Source organism: Macrosteles quadrilineatus, unplaced genomic scaffold, assembly GCF_028750875.1.
Source record: "Macrosteles quadrilineatus isolate MER2022 unplaced genomic scaffold, UCM_ALF_1.0 Scaffold_9__3_contigs__length_116548681, whole genome shotgun sequence".
In the NCBI taxonomy this organism is placed as follows: domain Eukaryota; kingdom Metazoa; phylum Arthropoda; class Insecta; order Hemiptera; family Cicadellidae; genus Macrosteles; species Macrosteles quadrilineatus.
The window spans coordinates 71,031,442-71,049,749 of record NW_026542602.1 but is presented as its reverse complement, the minus strand read 5'-3'; the positions used below and the strand labels follow the sequence as shown (position 1 = coordinate 71,049,749).

Genomic DNA, 18,308 nt, shown 5'->3' with positions numbered 1-18,308 from the left:
TGTCTTCAAAAATGGACATACTCGATGAAAATGTAGCACCTAATTTATAAAGTCTACCTTGAGTTTAGTTTGCGGCAGATAAATTGGTAAAGGGTAGATCATGGTATCGCCATGTCTATATGAAGTTGAAATATCAACCGGATAGGTGAATTATAGTAAGCTATAAAGATATATATTTCTTTGTAGCTAGCTTAGCACCCAGACTAAGTTAATATATTCTAGGGTATTAAGCACCTGAGAATTCCTTACTTAAGTTTATATTGTGTAAACGTGATTATAAGATACGGCAAGTGATTATTTAATCACCCATACTTTACATACACCTAACAAGTTTAGTACTGTTTCTGTGATAAGAGTTACATGCCATTTAATACAGCCTGAATAGGCAGAGAAAAAGAGTCTGCTACAAAATGTCATATTGCTGTTTGCTGTTTACTTTTTAGGTTATGCCAAGCCCCAATTTGCAATAGTTTCCCTTCTCATTACTTATTAGCGTAATTTTATTGTTATTTTGTTGTTTTTAGTATAAATCTATGTGTATTTATTTAGCAATGTGTCAACTCCTCTAAAAGTGTTGTTTAACATCTAAACATGGTTATTAAACTTGATGAAGGTTCAGAACTTACCGAGCCTTTACTTTGGGGTGAATCTAATGATTGTCCCAGAAAACCTGAGAGACATGCCGAATTGATTAAAAAGATTAATGCAAAGAATGCAAAGTACGTAGCTTTCAGTCTAGTGTTGGGATTCATCTTGTATCACGGGATAATCCATCTAAGATATGGTAAGTTTGTCAACCTAATGTAGCTTACTAGTCTGTAGGCCTCTATCTCACCTTGTGTTGGGATATGCTAACTTCCACAGAACAGATGAAAGATTGAGTTATTTAAGAAAATACCCTATGGCTTATAATGCTCGTAACTTGCTCAAAACATGCAATAGGCCTAGGCCGAGATATAGGCCTAGGGTTACCATAATTTTTTGATCGTAGATTCAGATATCGGCCAAACCGGGGGTTATGAAATCCATAAACGATATGAGTAGCTTGCTCAAAGTTAAGGCTATTATTAGCTAGGCCTATCTGCCCAACTTGTTATTTTTGTATCACAATGTGTTATGTTAGATTAACTTACAATACAATTTTATCTATTAATTTTTCCTTTGGTTTATTCAGGAAGTGATTCTTGTAAATGGCTTCTATCAGACGGCAGATACAAAGGAGATATGGAGTGGCAACCATATGGCTGTATGATGCATCGATACAGCCAAACGTGAGTAATATTGTGTAGTGTTAAGTTTCTGGCTCAGTATCATTAATTACGTCTAACAGTAGGCCAGGTGATGGTATTTATCTTTCAAAGGTCGGTTGTATGTACATCAAAGTAAAGGCCTTAAAACCCCTTTATCAGTCAATCCCAAAGATACAGAACTTGAGGTATAAAACGATGCACAATTTAGCAAAGAGGGTTTTTCATAAGTTAAGTTATAGAAATATTTGCACCCTGGGCTATACAGTTTCATGCTTAAAAACAAAGGAATCCTTAGCTAAGTTATGACCTAGGGAAAGTTAAGGAAAGAATAACTTAACCACTTACCCTCTTACAGAAAACGAGCAGATCAATCAAATTTGAACCAGAATAACTTGCTTTTCTGTTTGGCTGGAACAAGATGAAATTATTAGGTTAATTTCCTGTCTATAATGCTGAATTCCTAATAAAAAATAGCAAATTTGAACAAGTGTGGTTAATAACAATGCAACTTAGGCCTAGTTTTTCAGCGTTTTAGTTCAAGCTAAGGAACGTCTGGATCCAGACACGCCAACCATAGCATAATCAATTAATTATGCTATGGTTGGCGTGCTAGTTATCGTAATCAATTAACTTATGCGCGTTTGGAGGTTTACAAGAAACATACTTTACTGTTCGTGAGTGCAACAACAGATCCATGAATGTTTTAAGCTATTTTTTAAAGTACCATACCAGCACGCAGATCATGAGTGTTCACCATTACACATTAAAACACGTTAACTTGTAATGCGTCACTCTAACCTATTTCAACCAGTCATAACTGTTGCGTTGTTTGACTAGGGACACTCGGCGATGCATGCGCTATCTTGCGTTCTGGGGGCGACACAACCACTTTGTGTTCATTGGAGACTCCAGGGTACACCAGATGTATCTGGCGTTCATAGACCATCTGACTGGCCACAAGAGTCAGCCGCAGACGACGCCTAGCAACCACAGTTTGTATGATGAACAACTGAGGCTCACGGTGGACTTCTTCTGGAGCCCTTCAGCATCGGACGTCATGGTCAACATGTTCCATCATTGGGCTGTGAGTACATGTCATTCTGTACAATGACTGTTTTATTTTGTTAGTACGGTATTTTAAACACTGGCTATGGCCAGTCTTGGCGACATACATGGTGACATACATTGAATTCTACATTGTGAAAAAAGACACACGGTTTTTGAGTTTTATCAACCATAAAACAGTGCGCAGGAGCTTTGTGTGTGGAATCGAAAACGCTCATGGATGCATTATTTTTTTATGTCACAGGCAGTCGGTTTGGTTGTGGCTTCTCCGTCTTATATTTGTAGTATGATTTAGAAAGTTTTTGGAATACAGTACATATTATCACTGGACTTCTAAGAACTGCAGTCTAGGGGTCACAAAAATCACTCAAGTTCTTAATGATAAAGTCACTGATTTTACAAGGGGATCATGAAAATCGCTGAAAAGTAACGTGTGCATTTAAGGTCCTGAAAGACCTTAAAACTAAAATGAACTAAAATCAAGTTTTTCAGACCTAACTTTTTTTGAACCTTGCTTTGAGCAATGATTAAACTCATAATGCAGAAGAATCATTGATAGAGAACATAATTTGGGAGCAGGCAACCAGTTCAAATAATTAAGACATAAAAGATTGTATGCCTGACTCGAGTCATTGAAAAGTATTGACTTATCTGAGTTTCAACATCGTCTTCCCGCTCCCCCATTAAAGTTACTGAGAAGTCACTGAAATTTAGTTGAAAAAATTTCTGCTAGATACCCTGACTATCCTATTCAAACCTAGCAATAATGTGGGCTTGTAGCCTCCAAGGGATGGTAACCTAGGAGGCTACAAACCCACATCATTTCTGCCGTTCAAATGTGAGTCAGTGACTCATTGAAGTGTTGTAGTTATGATTGAAAAATATCATCGCAAGTAGGCAGATTTTGCCATATTTGGCTATTTCTTAGACCATCTAGAAAAGGGAGTACGAACATTAGTTTATCGGTTCAGTGACAGTAATGTTGTGGTTACAGAAGGCAAACCCTCCTCCTAGTATGGTGGTGGCAGGCAGCGCTGCTTGGAGTACAAAATTCACCAATTCTACTGCAAAAGCTGTAGAAGAATACACGTTCAACCTCACTCGGCTTGTTACTGTAAGTAGCAAAATCTTACGATTTACTAAAAAAAATGTGCCACATCTGTTTCAAGCATAACAAAATTGCAATGCCGTTTAGTTTTCATTATCAGTGATAGTTGATGGTTTAGATTATTAGTTATTAGAACCATTTGACAACATTTTTATGTGGATCACTAAACAGTAGCAAGTATGTTAACCCTTAATTCGCAAAATTATGCTGATCAGGGATCATTCTACTACGAAATAATCAGTTACCATTTTTAAAAAGATTCACTGTGCAGACAAACCTCTTTAACCTCCCTTAATTTTTTCTGAGTTTGTGAAGTACATCTGTTGGTAATCAACTAATTACACATAAATCAACAGTTTTGTTCTTGCAGTACCCTTAGGAATATAACTCTAAACGTTGGCTTATTATTTACAATCATATCAAGACTTCAACACTGTCTACATAAAGTAAAAGTATCTACATAGTTTACTGTAGTTGAGCCAGACTACTGCACACCACTAATCAATTTTGAGTTGCCAGCGTAAATTTCTTGATGTAGCCTATCTATCGTTGAGAGATAGCCTGATCCAAATCCCTTTGATTGGTGGAGTGATTCTAACCCTCATTTGAAAACCATTTATTTGCCAGTCCACTCCCCCTCTTAATAAATGTTATCACGCTACACCTGTTGACATTTTAAATATACTTTGCGGTATGTTGTTACAGAGCATGAACACCATAGTAGAAAGCAAGGGACAGGTTTTTTGGGCACTGCAGGAACCTGTCATCACAGGAGACAACGACAGAGATGAGGAGGCCAACACCCAGATAGACTTGTACAACCGGGCAGCTATGGAGGTAGGTAAAACACTCACTAAGCCTTCGGAAGTTGCTGATCACATGCACTACAATGTTTACAGGTGATACAGCAGAGTTCAGCCAAGGTGTGGTCTAGATGTCGTCTGGTGGCTCAGACCAGACATCTGGACAAGTCCATCTATGTTCATGACACCCAGATGTTGCTTAACACCTACTGTAATGACCACATGCACTACAATGTTTACAGGTGATACAGCAGAGTTCAGCCAAGGTGTGGTCTAGCTGTCTTCTGGTGGCTCAGACCAGATATCTGGGCGAGTCCATCTATGTGCATGACACCCAGATGTTGCTTAACACCTACTGTAATGACCACATGAACTACAATGTTTACAGGTGATACAGCAGAGTTTAGCCGAGGTGTGGTCTAGCTGTCGTCTGCTGGCTCAGACCAGATATCTGGGCAAGTCCATCTATGTTCATGACACCCAGATGTTGCTTAACACCTACTGTAATGACCAAATGAACTACAATGTTTACAGGTGATACAGCAGAGTTCAGCCAAGGTGTGGTCTAGCTGTCTTCTGGTGGCTCAGACCAGATATCTGGGCGAGTCCATCTATGAGCATGACACCCAGATGTTGCTTAACACCTTCTGTAATGACCACATGAACTACAATGTTTACAGGTGATACAGCAGAGTTTAGCCGAGGTGTGGTCTAGCTGTCGTCTGCTGGCTCAGACCAGATATCTGGGCAAGTCCATCTATGTGCATGACACCCAGATGTTGCTTAACACCTACTGTAATGACCAAATGAACTACAATGTTTACAGGTGATACAGCAGAGTTCAGCCAAGGTGTGGTCTAGCTGTCGTCTGGTGGCTCAGACCAGATATCTGGGCAAGTCCATCTATGTTCATGACACCCAGATGTTGCTTAACACCTACTGTAATGACCACATGAACTACAATGTTTACAGGTGATACAGCAGAGTTCAGCCAAGGTGTGGTCTAGCTGTCGTCTGGTGGCTCAGACCAGATATCTGGGCAAGTAAATCTATGTTCATGACACCCAGATGTTGCTTAACACCTACTGTAATGACCACATGAACTACAATGTTTACAGGTGATACAGCAGAGTTCAGCCAAAGTGTGGTCTAGCTGTCGTCTGGTGGCTCAGACCAGATATCTGGGCAAGTAAATCTATGTTCATGACACCCAGATGTTGCTTAACACCTACTGTAATGACCACATGCACTACAATGTTTACAGGTGATACAGCAGAGTTCAGCCAAGGTGTGGTCTAGCTGTCGTCTGGTGGCTCAGACCAGATATCTGGGCAAGTCCATCTATGTTCATGACGCCCAGATGTTGCTCAATGTCTACTGTAATGACCACATGAACTACAAAGATTACAGGTGATACAGCAGAGTTCAGCCAAGATGTGGTCTAGCTGTCGTCTGGTGGCTCAGACCAGATATCTGGGCAAGTCCATCTATGTGCATGACACCCAGATGTTGCTTAACACCTACTGTAATGACCACATGAACTACAACATTTACAGGTGATACAGCAGAGTTCAGCCAAGGTGTGGTCTAGCTGTCGTCTGGTGGCTCAGACCAGATATCTGGGCAAGTCCATCTATGTTCATGACGCCCAGATGTTGCTCAATGTCTACTGTAATGACCACATGAACTACAATGTTTACAGGTGATACAGCAGAGTTCAGCCAAGGTGTGGTCTAGCTGTCGTCTGGTGGCTCAGACCAGATATCTGGGCAAGTCCATCTATGTTCATGACACCCAGATGTTGCTTAACACCTACTGTAATGACCACATGAACTACAATGATGGCACGTGCTGCAGCAGTGCTGAACCTCATACATCTCTGCAAGTTGTCACTGCTGCTGTTTTTGGTGTTTGGTACGTTGTTAGACCTTATTGTCCTTAGGTCTATTATGTTTTACTTTTAAGGTTTTTTGTGAATAGTTTTAGCTTCATTTTATAATAGAACTAGCTGTACCCGCGGGCTTTGCCCCGTTTAACTTCATAAGTATTCGCATGACTCAATCACGTCCTGGTTGAAGTTCACTCGCTACGCTCACTCACCTTTAGGTTGGAACTCGTTCGCTGAGCTCACTTGCCTTCAGGTTAGCTCGTTCGCTACGCTAACTCGCCTCCAGGTTGAAGTTCGTTCGCTACGCTCACTCACCTTTTGGTTGCAAATTAGCTGTTGTCATAAATAAAAAAAATAATAATAATGCTGCACCCTGTTGGTAATCCTTGTAACTTTAATGCTATTGAACACCATAGAACAGAACCAATTTGTTTAATTGAAACAGCTGTTAAGATTCATTAATTCCTTTTAAATATGAAAAATCATAAGGTTAACATGGGAAACTCCAGAGCCACTGGGGCGGAGCCCGAAAGCCCAATCAGAATAAAAACTACTTAGTTTTCCTATTTAATGCCCAAAGAATCGGTGAACCGAATTTCAGCCTCCTAGGTAAATGGGAAGTGGGAGAATTAGTGATGAGTGAGTGAGTCAGTGAGGGCTTTGCCTTTTATATATTTAGATTAAACAATAATCGTTTGACTAAATTTTTTTTTCTTCATTAAAATTGCTATTTGTTATTGCAATTATTAACAGCACAACCACAATTCCGCTGTAAAGAATGAACAGTCATTTGGGAGGCGTTGTTTGTACAAGAATGTGCATGGATTAGCGTCTGACTGTTGCCATTAGACTTAATGTATCCTTACTTTCTGAATAGCAATTGTATTTCAAGTCAGATAAACACATGTGTCAATTTTAGTCTAAATTGAACGTATTGTTAATTATTTGATTTTACACCCCATGTTGTTGTACAGTTTGGTGCTGGCGTGTGCTATGACAGTGAAGCGTAAACTACAAGGTTCCAGAGCTGACCCACCCTCCCCTGTCTATGTGCTGAGTACCAACTTGGCCAAGCTGGGACTGATCATGGCCTACTTCTACCTCTGTGATCGGTGAGTCAACTAAAACATTTACTAGGACCTTATCAGATTTTTTCCGAGGCAGAAAAAACAGACCTTTAAGAGTAAGGTATTTAGGCCTACACTCAATGGTATTCTTGTATGCCCCTATGTCTTCACAAATATGTACGTTGTGCCGTTGTACCAATAAAACATATTATTGCTGTCCTCTGTAAAACTGACTACAGTACTTAAACATGTATTTCATAAACTTCTTTACCATTTGTACTGTTACCTGATGAAAATGCCCGAGCTGTTACAATGATGCTTTTATCAAAGCTATTGAGATGAAAATGTTTTCTGTGCAGGACGAATTTCTTCATGAAGGAAAACAAGTATTACTCCCCTGTTAGCTTCTGGTTGCCCATTGGCTATGTGTTTGCTCTTGGTCTCTTCTTTACTGAAGATTCAAGATATACAAAAGTGCTCCACAGAGACCAAACAGACGAATGGAAAGGTGGGTTTCACTTAGCATATTTTTAACTTGACATGTATTTTTTTGTGTGCCAAAATGTTGATCAGAGTATTGGTATACACATTTTATAAAAAAAACATACAATTTTTAAACCGTTTTGCAAATATTAAAGGCTTGATTTGGTATTTGAGCTTAAAACAAAACAAATAAAATTAGTTGGTCGGGTAAGATAAGATTCAAGTGTTGTTGGAGGTACTAAACTGCTGGGAAAGTGCTCCTGCTACAAAGTATTGTTAGCTTGAGGGTAAAAGTTGTCCAAAAGAATTATGTGAAAATGGTTAAGGTAAAATAGCAGAGTCTAAATAGGTAGAGAAAACCCTGTTCAAAATTGTCTGAATAAATTCCCTAATAATCCATTCGTGGTGCAAGGTTTTAGGTCCCTCTTAGTCATTATTTGATGTAGCATGAAGGTATTAGGTTAATTTTATGTTCACTTTAATGAAGCTTAAGTGTCGAACCAAAAGATTCTAAAAAAAACCCCTTAGAGCATCACATTATCTTGTAGACTCTGATTCTTGGCCATCTTTTTTGCTATAGTTTTCCCTGTTACTTCTGGAAATTAAAAGTATGTTGAGTTGTAACAAAGGATATTAAAGACCTAGGGTTTTCCAGGCTGGATGATTCTGGTCTATCTCATCTACAATATGACCGGAGCCTCTACAAACCTGCAGATCTACAACCACATCAGAGTCCTCATATCAGCTTATTTGTTCATCAGCGGCTACGGACACTTCTACTATTTGTGGCACAGAAACGATGCTGGAATTGTTAGGTTCTTTCAGGTGAGGTTTCCATATATATTTCTGGGTTACCACAGTAAGGATTTTTATTCCTTGCCTTGTGTGTTTGCGTAATAGAAATCCAATCTAATCTAAGCCAGGTTTAAGGTGGGCAATAAATGCAACAATGCGTCAGAGAACTGTAGCAAAAGTGCAGTTAGAAATAAGTCGTCATCACCTGCGATAGCTGTAAAATCCTGAATATCTTCTGCAATAGCCTACAAATAATGATCATCTCACGCATTTGCGTACAATGTTTTATTGTAAGTTTTTGATTGCACAAAATGCAACAAATTGAGGTGGCTCAGTCGGTAGCGCCACGCATTTTGGACCCAAGGCAGCAATGTTGTGGGTTCGGATCTTGGTACCACTTTTATCAGTACTGTATCGGCTCACCACTTGCTTTGCTGGATACGTTCCATACACAAGTCCAGAGCCTTTGATGCAAGGTTAAATGAGGAAGACACTCTTTTTACCAGGATCCAAAAAAAAGGAACTGCAGCTTTAACCCAGCTGTGAATGTTTTTCTGACAAGTGTTGTTGTTCCCAGGTGTTGTTCCGCCTCAACATGCTGGTAGTGGTGCTATGCCTCTGTATGAACCGACCGTACCAGTTCTACCAGTTTGTGCCAGTCGTGTCGTTCTGGTTCACCCTGCTCTACCTGGTGTTGATCGCTCCACCCAGGGTCACGCAGGCCTCGTGTGAACACAACCACCTCCACTACCTCTACCTGGTGCTCAAGTTTGTCGGACTTTTCAGCTTCATTATCATGTTATACATGAGCGAGGTGAGCGTTTGCAAAATTAATGTATGTAAAAACAAAAACTCCATTTATACTCAGGATAATGTTGTGAGCAGATAGGAGGGTGATTAAATTGCTCTAACAAAAGTATCTGATGTTTGGGTGTCACTAGCAGCATAGCGTGTTTGGCCTCTGGGGACATCAAAATGAAAATTCAAAGCAGTCTCGGGTCTAGTTCTTCCTGTACTGCCTACGGTAATAACTTCTTCCCTATAGGGAAATTTGCCAGAATAGAACTTGCTACCATCATACTCATGTAAAAACCCTTTCACAAAGAATTATCCAACAACAGCTCTGTGTCTGCGTATATTTTTTCTTTTCACTTATTTGATTTCCTTGACAGGTATTTTTTGACAAAGTATTTGTGACGAGACCGTGGAAGGCGCTGTTTGTCACTACTGATGATGACATCCACGATTGGTGGTTCCGATGGAAGCTGGACAGATACAGGTAACCTTAGAAACATTGTTAGTCCGGAAATACCAAACTAACTCTAAACTACTTTTTACTTCCCCCCCCCCCCCTCTTTATGGAAAAAATGTTTTTTTAATCTTTCAGTTTGAGTTTTGGGTGGAAATATCCGTTTTGGGTCCCCCTGAACCCAAAACAATTTTTTTTTAATTCTGTGTGGGTGTGTACAGAGCTGCTGATTTACACCTGTGGTAAAATTTTATGAAAATGGATATGTAAGTAGAGTACTAATCGATTGTGTATCCAGGCTTTATTTTTCAGTACTTTTACATGCTGAATTACCCATAAAACCCCATAAAATAATGTAAAACCAAGATATTTAAAAAGACGGTTGATTAAAATTTAGTATGTTTCCTTTTAGCTAATCCCTACTTGAAACAGGTGATAAATGTCAATATTTAGTTATTTACGCACGGTCACTACGGCATTATCTTGCTGTAGTTAATAATGGTAACAGCACATAAATCGGCTTCACACCACTGAAATCATCACACCAGAAATATGAATCGGAGCCTCCCTCAAACCTACTCCCCATGAAAAAAGGTCTTGAACTTGTTTGAATAATGAGAAGGGGAGAATACCGTGCCAAAGAAGATTGAAAACTTTTGTTAATAGATGCTCAGCACAGTGCTAATCTCAACCGGCCAATTTATGATTTACACATTTTAATTTCCATTTCAAAATTTACTCTAAAAATGTTATTATTAATACTTTATTGTTATCATTTTATCCAAATTAAATAAACAATTTGAATCATACCTATTCCACTATTATAACCCTTGTGTTACATGGAAAATGTTAACAGATGTAATCTCTTTAATTGACCACCTCTGTTGCAGCACTTCCTACGGAGCAGTGTTTGGCATGCTGTTGCTGGTAGCGCAGAGTTTCAGCCTAGTAGATGACAACAACCACAGCAACCTGTTCACTTCTCGTATTGCGCTTTGTTCCGTGTTCCTCGCCTTTGTCGGCATCGGCTGCTCCACCACGTTTGATCTCCTCTGTCAGTCCAAGGCGGAGTGCAACGAAGTACATTCCTACACTGTCGCCATCCCTGTGAGTATCTCAGCTGTCACAGCATGACCAGTTGTTGCGTTAAATTGAATCATCAGGAATCAAAGTAAGGATAAAGTGCTGCCGGAACAAGATCCTGCCTACATGTGTTTGAGTTTCTTATTTGTAAAGGGGAAGAGTGGTCAATCCCAGATCTAAACAACCTGTACCTTACCTCATAAAAATATAAAATGGTTTTTTTTATGGAGTAGGGTAGAAAATGTTTCAATAAATTCACACACTTTGGTAATTCACTGAGCTTTGGTCAGGAAAGGATAAATAAATATTACGCAGTTTGACGGATGTAGATTTTATTACTAATTGCTATACAAGACAAACAAATTCGATTAACATTCAGGGCACCCCGTTTTGTTTATTTAATACTTTTCCACAGTATTGACAGTAAATTAAACATGTTCCCATAAACTATCCATTTAGACCAGTCATACTGTCAACAACAGGACCAAACGGAGATATCCTGTCTTTAAAGAGACAGATGGCTTATGTGACTATACAACATCAATAATCAATGTAAAATTTTTATGCACACGTAAATAGATTAACAATCTTGTAAATTATTATAGTAGAAGTGTAAATATATAAAAGCATTGAAAGAAGACCTTTTGCATCCACACATGTTTCAAAGTCGCTCATCGTATATATGCAATGTTCAGATTGTGAGTTACATCTTCCTGCGTAATGTGTCGGGCATCCTGCGAACGAGATACTCCAGCTTCTTCGCGTGGTTCGGACGACTGTCGCTGGAGCTGATGGTGACTCCGTATCACGTGTGGTTGGCCGCAGACAATCACGGGGTGCTGGTGCTGCTACCTGGCTATCCTGTACTCAACGTGTTGGTATCTTGCTACATCATGGTGTGCATAACGCATGAGGTCTGTATAAAGTTCCCTAAATTGTCAGTAGCATATACTTTAGTCCTGTGTTTTTTTATTACTGTAGGCCTACTTGTGGTTTTCTAATCTATGGAACTGTCCAAGACTTAGATCTATCGTCAACCTTTTGTTTAGTTTGTTAGCATCATTAATTTACAGCCCAATGACAAATAGAATTGGGATCCAGAATCAATGGTGATCAATATTGAACTCCGCTTCATAATTTAGGCCTATCTTTTAGATTTCTTTACCTATAACTGTGTTTTAAACTATTTTTTTTTAACCTTGCATTTTCCTGTCCACATACGCTACACACCTGTGCGTGGAATGTTTCCAGCAAAGCAAGGGGTGAACAGGTACAGAACAAGAGTGATATGTACAGATAAAAAATAGTGGCATGTGCCACAATCGGAACCCATGACATTGCTGCCTTGGGCCCACTGAACCACTGACTCACCCACATTGTTTACTTACTTCACTGCACTAGTGTGGTAAAGTAACGGACCAATGGTGTTAAAGATTCAGAGATGTGAAATAAAATTGTAATGCTTCAAACGCCAACTTATGAGCTGGTAATGACCAACTAGCGATCCTGGCGCAAGTAATCGTGCGCAATCTAGACCTAGGAGAAGAACCATTTTTATTGATCTTTTTTATTTGGCATTTTCTGGTTTCTTGGTTTTGTTGTTAAAGGTGGAGATGGTTAAAGGCCTAATTAAGTTCGCAGTTTACGAGCTGTGTTTGCAGTTTTTTTTTGTGAAAGTCAATAAAAGATTCTCTTTTGACTAAATAGATGATAGCCTAAATGATCAACCAAAGCCCCTTGTTCCCATCACCACCTGTGAAGCCTGGGACTTATTTTCCAGGCCGATTTCCCAGGAATAATCTTCTTTCTTCTCGGGCTTTGGCCACACAACTCAATCCTCGTCCAGACACAATATGTGTCAGAAACCGTAAGGGCATGGCTCCCTTCCTCTTTCTGCCCTGAGCGATAGGGATCATTGGGATTCACTCTAACCTTTCACCTCACCTTCATGGGGAAGTTTTCATTCTTTTCTTTCTTTGTTTTTGTTTGTTTCTTTTTTCAATTTAAAAGCCTGTGCGTATCCTTGGCTGCCTATTTCTCTATCTACTTCCCTAAACGTCTCAATCGTTTCCTTGTCCCTCATAAAGTCTTACTTTCTCATCTCCAGATCTTTCCTATCCAAGACTTCTTCCTGTTCTTTTCTATTTAAACCCAACACGGAAGGGTGCTTGCTGTAGTATTATTTGTATTTTGTTTGAATCTACCAGTTAAAGTTAGTCGGCCTCCTCCTATTGGCCGTCCTGCTTTACGTCTTATAGTCTCCATTATGTTGAACGTTTTTTTGGTTATGTTATGATTAGGCTATGTGCAAATAAAAACTGGCTTAAAACTTTCTTAAAACAGTGAAACAATCTTTTCAACTAATCTAATAAATCCTTATAGCACATTTCTCCAATTTTAGTATAACCAGCTGTTTCAAATATTAGTGACAATTTCAAAGTATTCATCTGTTCAAATGTAAACAAACATTTTCTCCCTAAGAATAACATGAGAACTTTTAAGGCCACTGGGGCAGAGCCCTGATGGAATTCCAAAGTTTTTTTTTGTTTGATGGATGGCAAAACTACATGTTAAGACCTTTCTAATGACACCTTGGACATGGTGATTGGTAGCACCACCACTCCAAAACAATTATGACAAAAATATGCCTAGTGTATTAAATATATAGATGTAATTGTTGATTGGCCAACTTCCGTCGGATAATTCTCATTCTATCCTTTAACAAAGATGAACTAAACGGTATGCTAAGCTAACCAAAATTAGCAGGAAGGTTTGTTAAAAGATTTTGAAAATGTCAGATAGTTCTGGTGAAATAGACGACATAAAAGTATGGGCTCAAACAGTTTGTGGTGATCTTTTACCAAAGGAAAAGAAAGTTTGTTCTAAATCAAAGAAGCGTTACAATGAATTTGGAAAGCTTAATTTGAGGTTTATCAGATTTGTTCTTGGAGTACAAGGATTATCTAAATTGAAAAAAGTTCATCCTGGCACAAGATACAAAAAATCACTTTGTACACTTTTACTAGAGTTTTTTTTCTACCGAGGAAGAAATAAGCCTGTAAGTACTTCTTGAAATATCAGTAACTTTTCTTTTGCCTTGGTAGAGTTTGTTCAATGTAGGTCAGACAAAAACTTGTAATTTGTGTGTTGTCGACAGCTCCACACCATCACCAGAAGACTGTTGCCCTTTGCTGTTCCCAATGACTGGAGACTTGTGTTGCGCAATGTCGGACTCTTCCTCATGGTTCTCATCCCCATTGGAATACACGACGGAATGTTCTAGTCAAGGTAATAAAAAAACTTACGTAACTTGTTCATGCTTAACTTCTACATTGGCTTTTTTATCAACTTTCACATTACAGTAGACCCCCTCTTAACCGACCGGACCTAGGTCGGATTACTCAAAAGGTTGGTTAAAACGGACAATCCCTAAAAAAAAATAAAAACATAACATGATTAATTGCTGTTCATTTGGAATTGTATAAGCAATATTTTGAAGTCGTACTTGCACTATTTATAAAATAAACCACATTTATCTCATTTTTTGTATTGATAGAAAAGTCACAAATAAACACAAAATATGGTTACGTCAAATACTTTCAGTGGAATAAATTATAGTTGTTGGCAAGAGTCAATAAAAATTCTTATTTTAATAACTTAAGTGGCTGTCAAATCTATCGTAATACAATACAGAACATTTTGTCAAAACTAAAGACACAAGCAACCATTTTGTTACGAGACAAGGATGTTTATTTATAGCCTCTTACTGGAGGCTCGAGTCACAAAAACTATCTTGACCTTAAAGTTGTTAACCCCCCTTCCCTTCCTTCAAGTTGTGTTGTTTGTTTACTCTAGCAATAGGATAATCAGTTATAAAAATCGTAACACACTTTACAATTTTATAAATTTACCGCACATAACAAATCAGATGTGCTCGCGCTACGAACAATGATGACAAACTGGCAATATGGAATTTTTTTGGGATAGGCCTAAATATAAAATGTTTTATCTTAGTCACATCCTGTGGAGATAAGGGTATGGTTCCCATCACCGATCGTGGGAGCGGAAATGCCGAGATTCATAGAAAGCGGCGGTTTAACCGAACTGCTCTCAAAGCAAGGTTGGTTAAAAAAACTGTAATATTTTACGATCAAGGGTGGATAATCCGATTATCGGTTAATGCCAGGTCATTTAAGAGGGGTCTACTTACTTTAGGCTCAACCTTAGGGTGGCGGTGGTGATTTGGCAGATTTGAACCTGGCACCTCAGGGAGTATCTACAGTCCTGTAGTCATGTGCTCTACCACTAGATTAGTTCGCTCCCCTCTACATTTAGATTACACCATGAGAAAATAGACTAGGAGAAACTAATACTAATTTTTTAATAGGAACGGGTACGCATGTATCATCTATTTAATCGCGTCAAAATTTGCTTGACTGCCGACCGTTTTCAGACACAGTGTTTGGACACATTGCTTGAGAGACAAAGGAAATCATGAATTTAAGAATATGCAAGCAAAATTTTTCATTGGACACTTTTATTCTAAAGTATTTATTTAGCTATCTAAGGTATTGGTATTACTGAGAACATTTTCCATAACCACTAGTAAATAGCTTATTCCCTATATGGAAATTCGCTAAAATCAGGATCCCCCCAGTGATCGAGATCTATTTGGGGTCTTCATATTTAGAGTAGGCTTATTTATTTTGTACTTTAATATATCAATCAATTAAAGTATAAAAACAGTTTGATTGGGGTCTGTTGTAATTTAGATAATACGATAAGTAGAATAATCAAACGTCAGTTAATTTTGATTCAGCACGGTCTAAGGGTACAAAAATAATTCGTTGATAATTTTTTTTTGTAAATTACCACCTAAGTATCTTGTAAAATTATGCTAACCTTGTCATACATTTTCTTATCTTCTCTTACTTGCCTTCTTATGAACTAAACCTCTTCTTATATTAATAAGGAAGGTTAACCTTCTTAGATTAATGTGTTCCAGATGACTCGTGTTCCCAGAACATAAAACCAAATACATGCGCCAGGTAGAAGTATTGACAGCTTGGCAACAGATCTCACGAAATAGGCAGTAACGCCTTATTGACTTACCGTCCAGTTGCGGCTTGGTATTTGCTGTGTATTTGTCTTAATAAGTTGTACGCTTGTATTTTAGGAAAATTCTGGCAAATTATGCCTTGTATTTCGCAAGATTTGAGTGTTCATGACTTATTTGCCCTTTTCCATCTCCCAAGAGCGTCAAGACATATAGTAGCTAAGCTAAAAATCTACCTACATGAAGTAGATAAGATAGATCCGATTGTTTTTTTTTTATTCAATCAATTGGCGAATTAGAAAATGGTGTTCAGTATTTTTCTCAAAACAGAAACTACTTCAAATGACTCTTTATTTATAAAAAATTACATTTCAAAAAGGCTGAATAGGCATACTCCTTTAATTATGCATTTGCTTTAATTATGCATGCTTACCCCATGGGTCTCAGGTCTGTGTTAAGCAATTAATGAGTTGGATTGGTAAAAACTTTTAACACATTAATCAAAACAATGTTATTGTCTTACTATGCCTTCTGATAAGACCTAAACCCGGGACCTATTTACTTTTACCACGTTTTGATGTCCCCAGAGGCCAAAGACACTATCCATTCAAATTCATATATGTGTCTGTTAGCATGATAACTCTAGTAAAAATCATCCAATTTTTCATTCATTGAAAAGGTGTAAACCTGCATTATTTTATTCTAACAAGTTCGCAAACCAGCATGTTCGGACTATAGGAACAGAGTTTTAGGGAGCAAGAGTTGGTTTTTCCCATTTTTGACCCCTGAAACATAAAGTTTTGCAACTATTTAGTAGAGCTAAAAAACCAAACAATATAGTAGGCCTACATTAAACCATTGTTGTATGCCTAGTAGTAACAGAGAAAATTAAAAAAAACTGTAAATAAAAATTTCTGATGTTATTTTGATTGAGACTAAATAAATTCACGGGGATCTCGAGTAGTCCTTAATCCTATCCCTTACTGGTATAATCCTAGAGCCAAGCCAAGAAAGAAATCTCTTTTACCTTTTAATGTTAAGTAAGGTAGATGATAGGGTAAACTGAATTCAAGTTAGTAAGCAGAGTTACATTATTGCTCACCACTGAAAAAGCTGTCCATGTATTTTACGTTAAAGCAATTATATTATGTACATTCAAAATTTTTTATGTTATAATTTACACGTATATCCATGTTTGATGTGTATCTTTGTTAATGTGAGTTTTAAACACCTAGGATCACAAGCTAAGCAAGGTCTAGAAGAACTTGAAACCGTTGTATAATTTGAAATTGTTTAGAAGTGTTTAACTATACCAAATGAATACAGAAGTTTAAAATGTTATTTTTTACAAGGTCATTGTAAGAACACTTTGTTCTCCAGTTATCATATCATAAAATGAGTTGTTTGTACAACCCTAGTCTTTCCAATCCTCTCATCCATTTATATCCACTCTATTAAATAATCATGATCAGTGCTCGATATCCACAAAAATGAGGTGCCAGAACTATTTAACCTATTTAATGTGATTTGTACCTATTTATTTACCTATTTATGCCAATATATATGTGTCTGAAAGAGTACATGCACTAAGAGCACGGGTACTGTAACTCTGTTCCGCCGCGTTCTCCCACAAATCAAGCACTGATCATGATAGTGTGGGGGTTATGTTTTCAGTAATACATTCCAGTCTCTCTTTATGTTAAAGTTTAAGAAAATGGTTGTTTGTTGTAAGAAAGGCAACGATTTAGGCCTCGGTACACAATGCATGCTTAAATAAAACAGATTTTTAAGCATAGTGTTTTTGTGGTTTTAGCTTCTAATATTTATATGATCAAATACATTGTGATACTTTTAACTTTAAGCTTAGAAATACGATTTTGTAACAGTTTTAAGGATTGATTTTAAAATAAATGGATAGTTTATTACCCGTATTATCTTTGGTGTTTTTTCCAATCCTGTAAATTTGTAAGTTGATGGAATGTGACGAGTGAAGTTGAAAGTGTTTTTTCTCTGACAGGTTTAAAATAACTGATTTTTAATCTCTTATTAATTTGCAAGAACTTGCACTTTTATTTGAACGTGTTGCTAGCCTAGTGCTTAGCGTCTCAGACTTCGATGAGGAAGTAGAGTTTAATTCACAGTACATCCACAATCCATATGGGTTTGGAACGCTTTCCCTAATGGTTTTATTTGGGCCACTTGCGTCCATCAAAAAGAGAAAAGTGAAAGACATATTGATCAGTCATGGCTAAAAGTTAAATTGTTGAGGTCAATGAAAACGGTGGTGAATTCAGGTTAAAGTTATAATCTAAAGCCACAGACGAGTAAATAAGTCTGAGGCTTACTAAATAGAAACTTGTCATTTGCAGAATCAACACAAAATGTAATCTACCTAGAATATTTAGCGAAATATTCTTGCACTCGTCTTGCACCTTAACTCTAGCCTCTGTAATATTAATGT

At 37.9% G+C, this 18,308-nt stretch overlaps 1 protein-coding gene across 1 annotated transcript; it reads left to right on the top strand.

Moving 5' to 3' along the window:
• The first annotated feature begins 486 nt into the window (after positions 1 to 486).
• Positions 487 to 17,769, top strand: LOC129003564 (N-acetylneuraminate 9-O-acetyltransferase-like). Its single transcript, XM_054431860.1, has 18 exons — positions 487 to 784; positions 1,175 to 1,271; positions 2,088 to 2,334; positions 3,310 to 3,429; positions 4,129 to 4,260; positions 5,053 to 5,190; positions 5,491 to 5,598; positions 5,783 to 5,890; positions 5,929 to 6,140; positions 7,089 to 7,226; positions 7,541 to 7,689; positions 8,320 to 8,489; positions 9,037 to 9,273; positions 9,632 to 9,738; positions 10,599 to 10,815; positions 11,487 to 11,705; positions 13,949 to 14,079; positions 15,797 to 17,769. Exons 1-17 carry the CDS (start codon positions 592 to 594, stop codon positions 14,072 to 14,074), a joined length of 2,718 nt encoding a protein of 905 aa, XP_054287835.1. The 5' UTR covers positions 487 to 591; the 3' UTR covers positions 14,075 to 14,079; positions 15,797 to 17,769.
• The last annotated feature ends 539 nt before the right edge of the window (positions 17,770 to 18,308 follow it).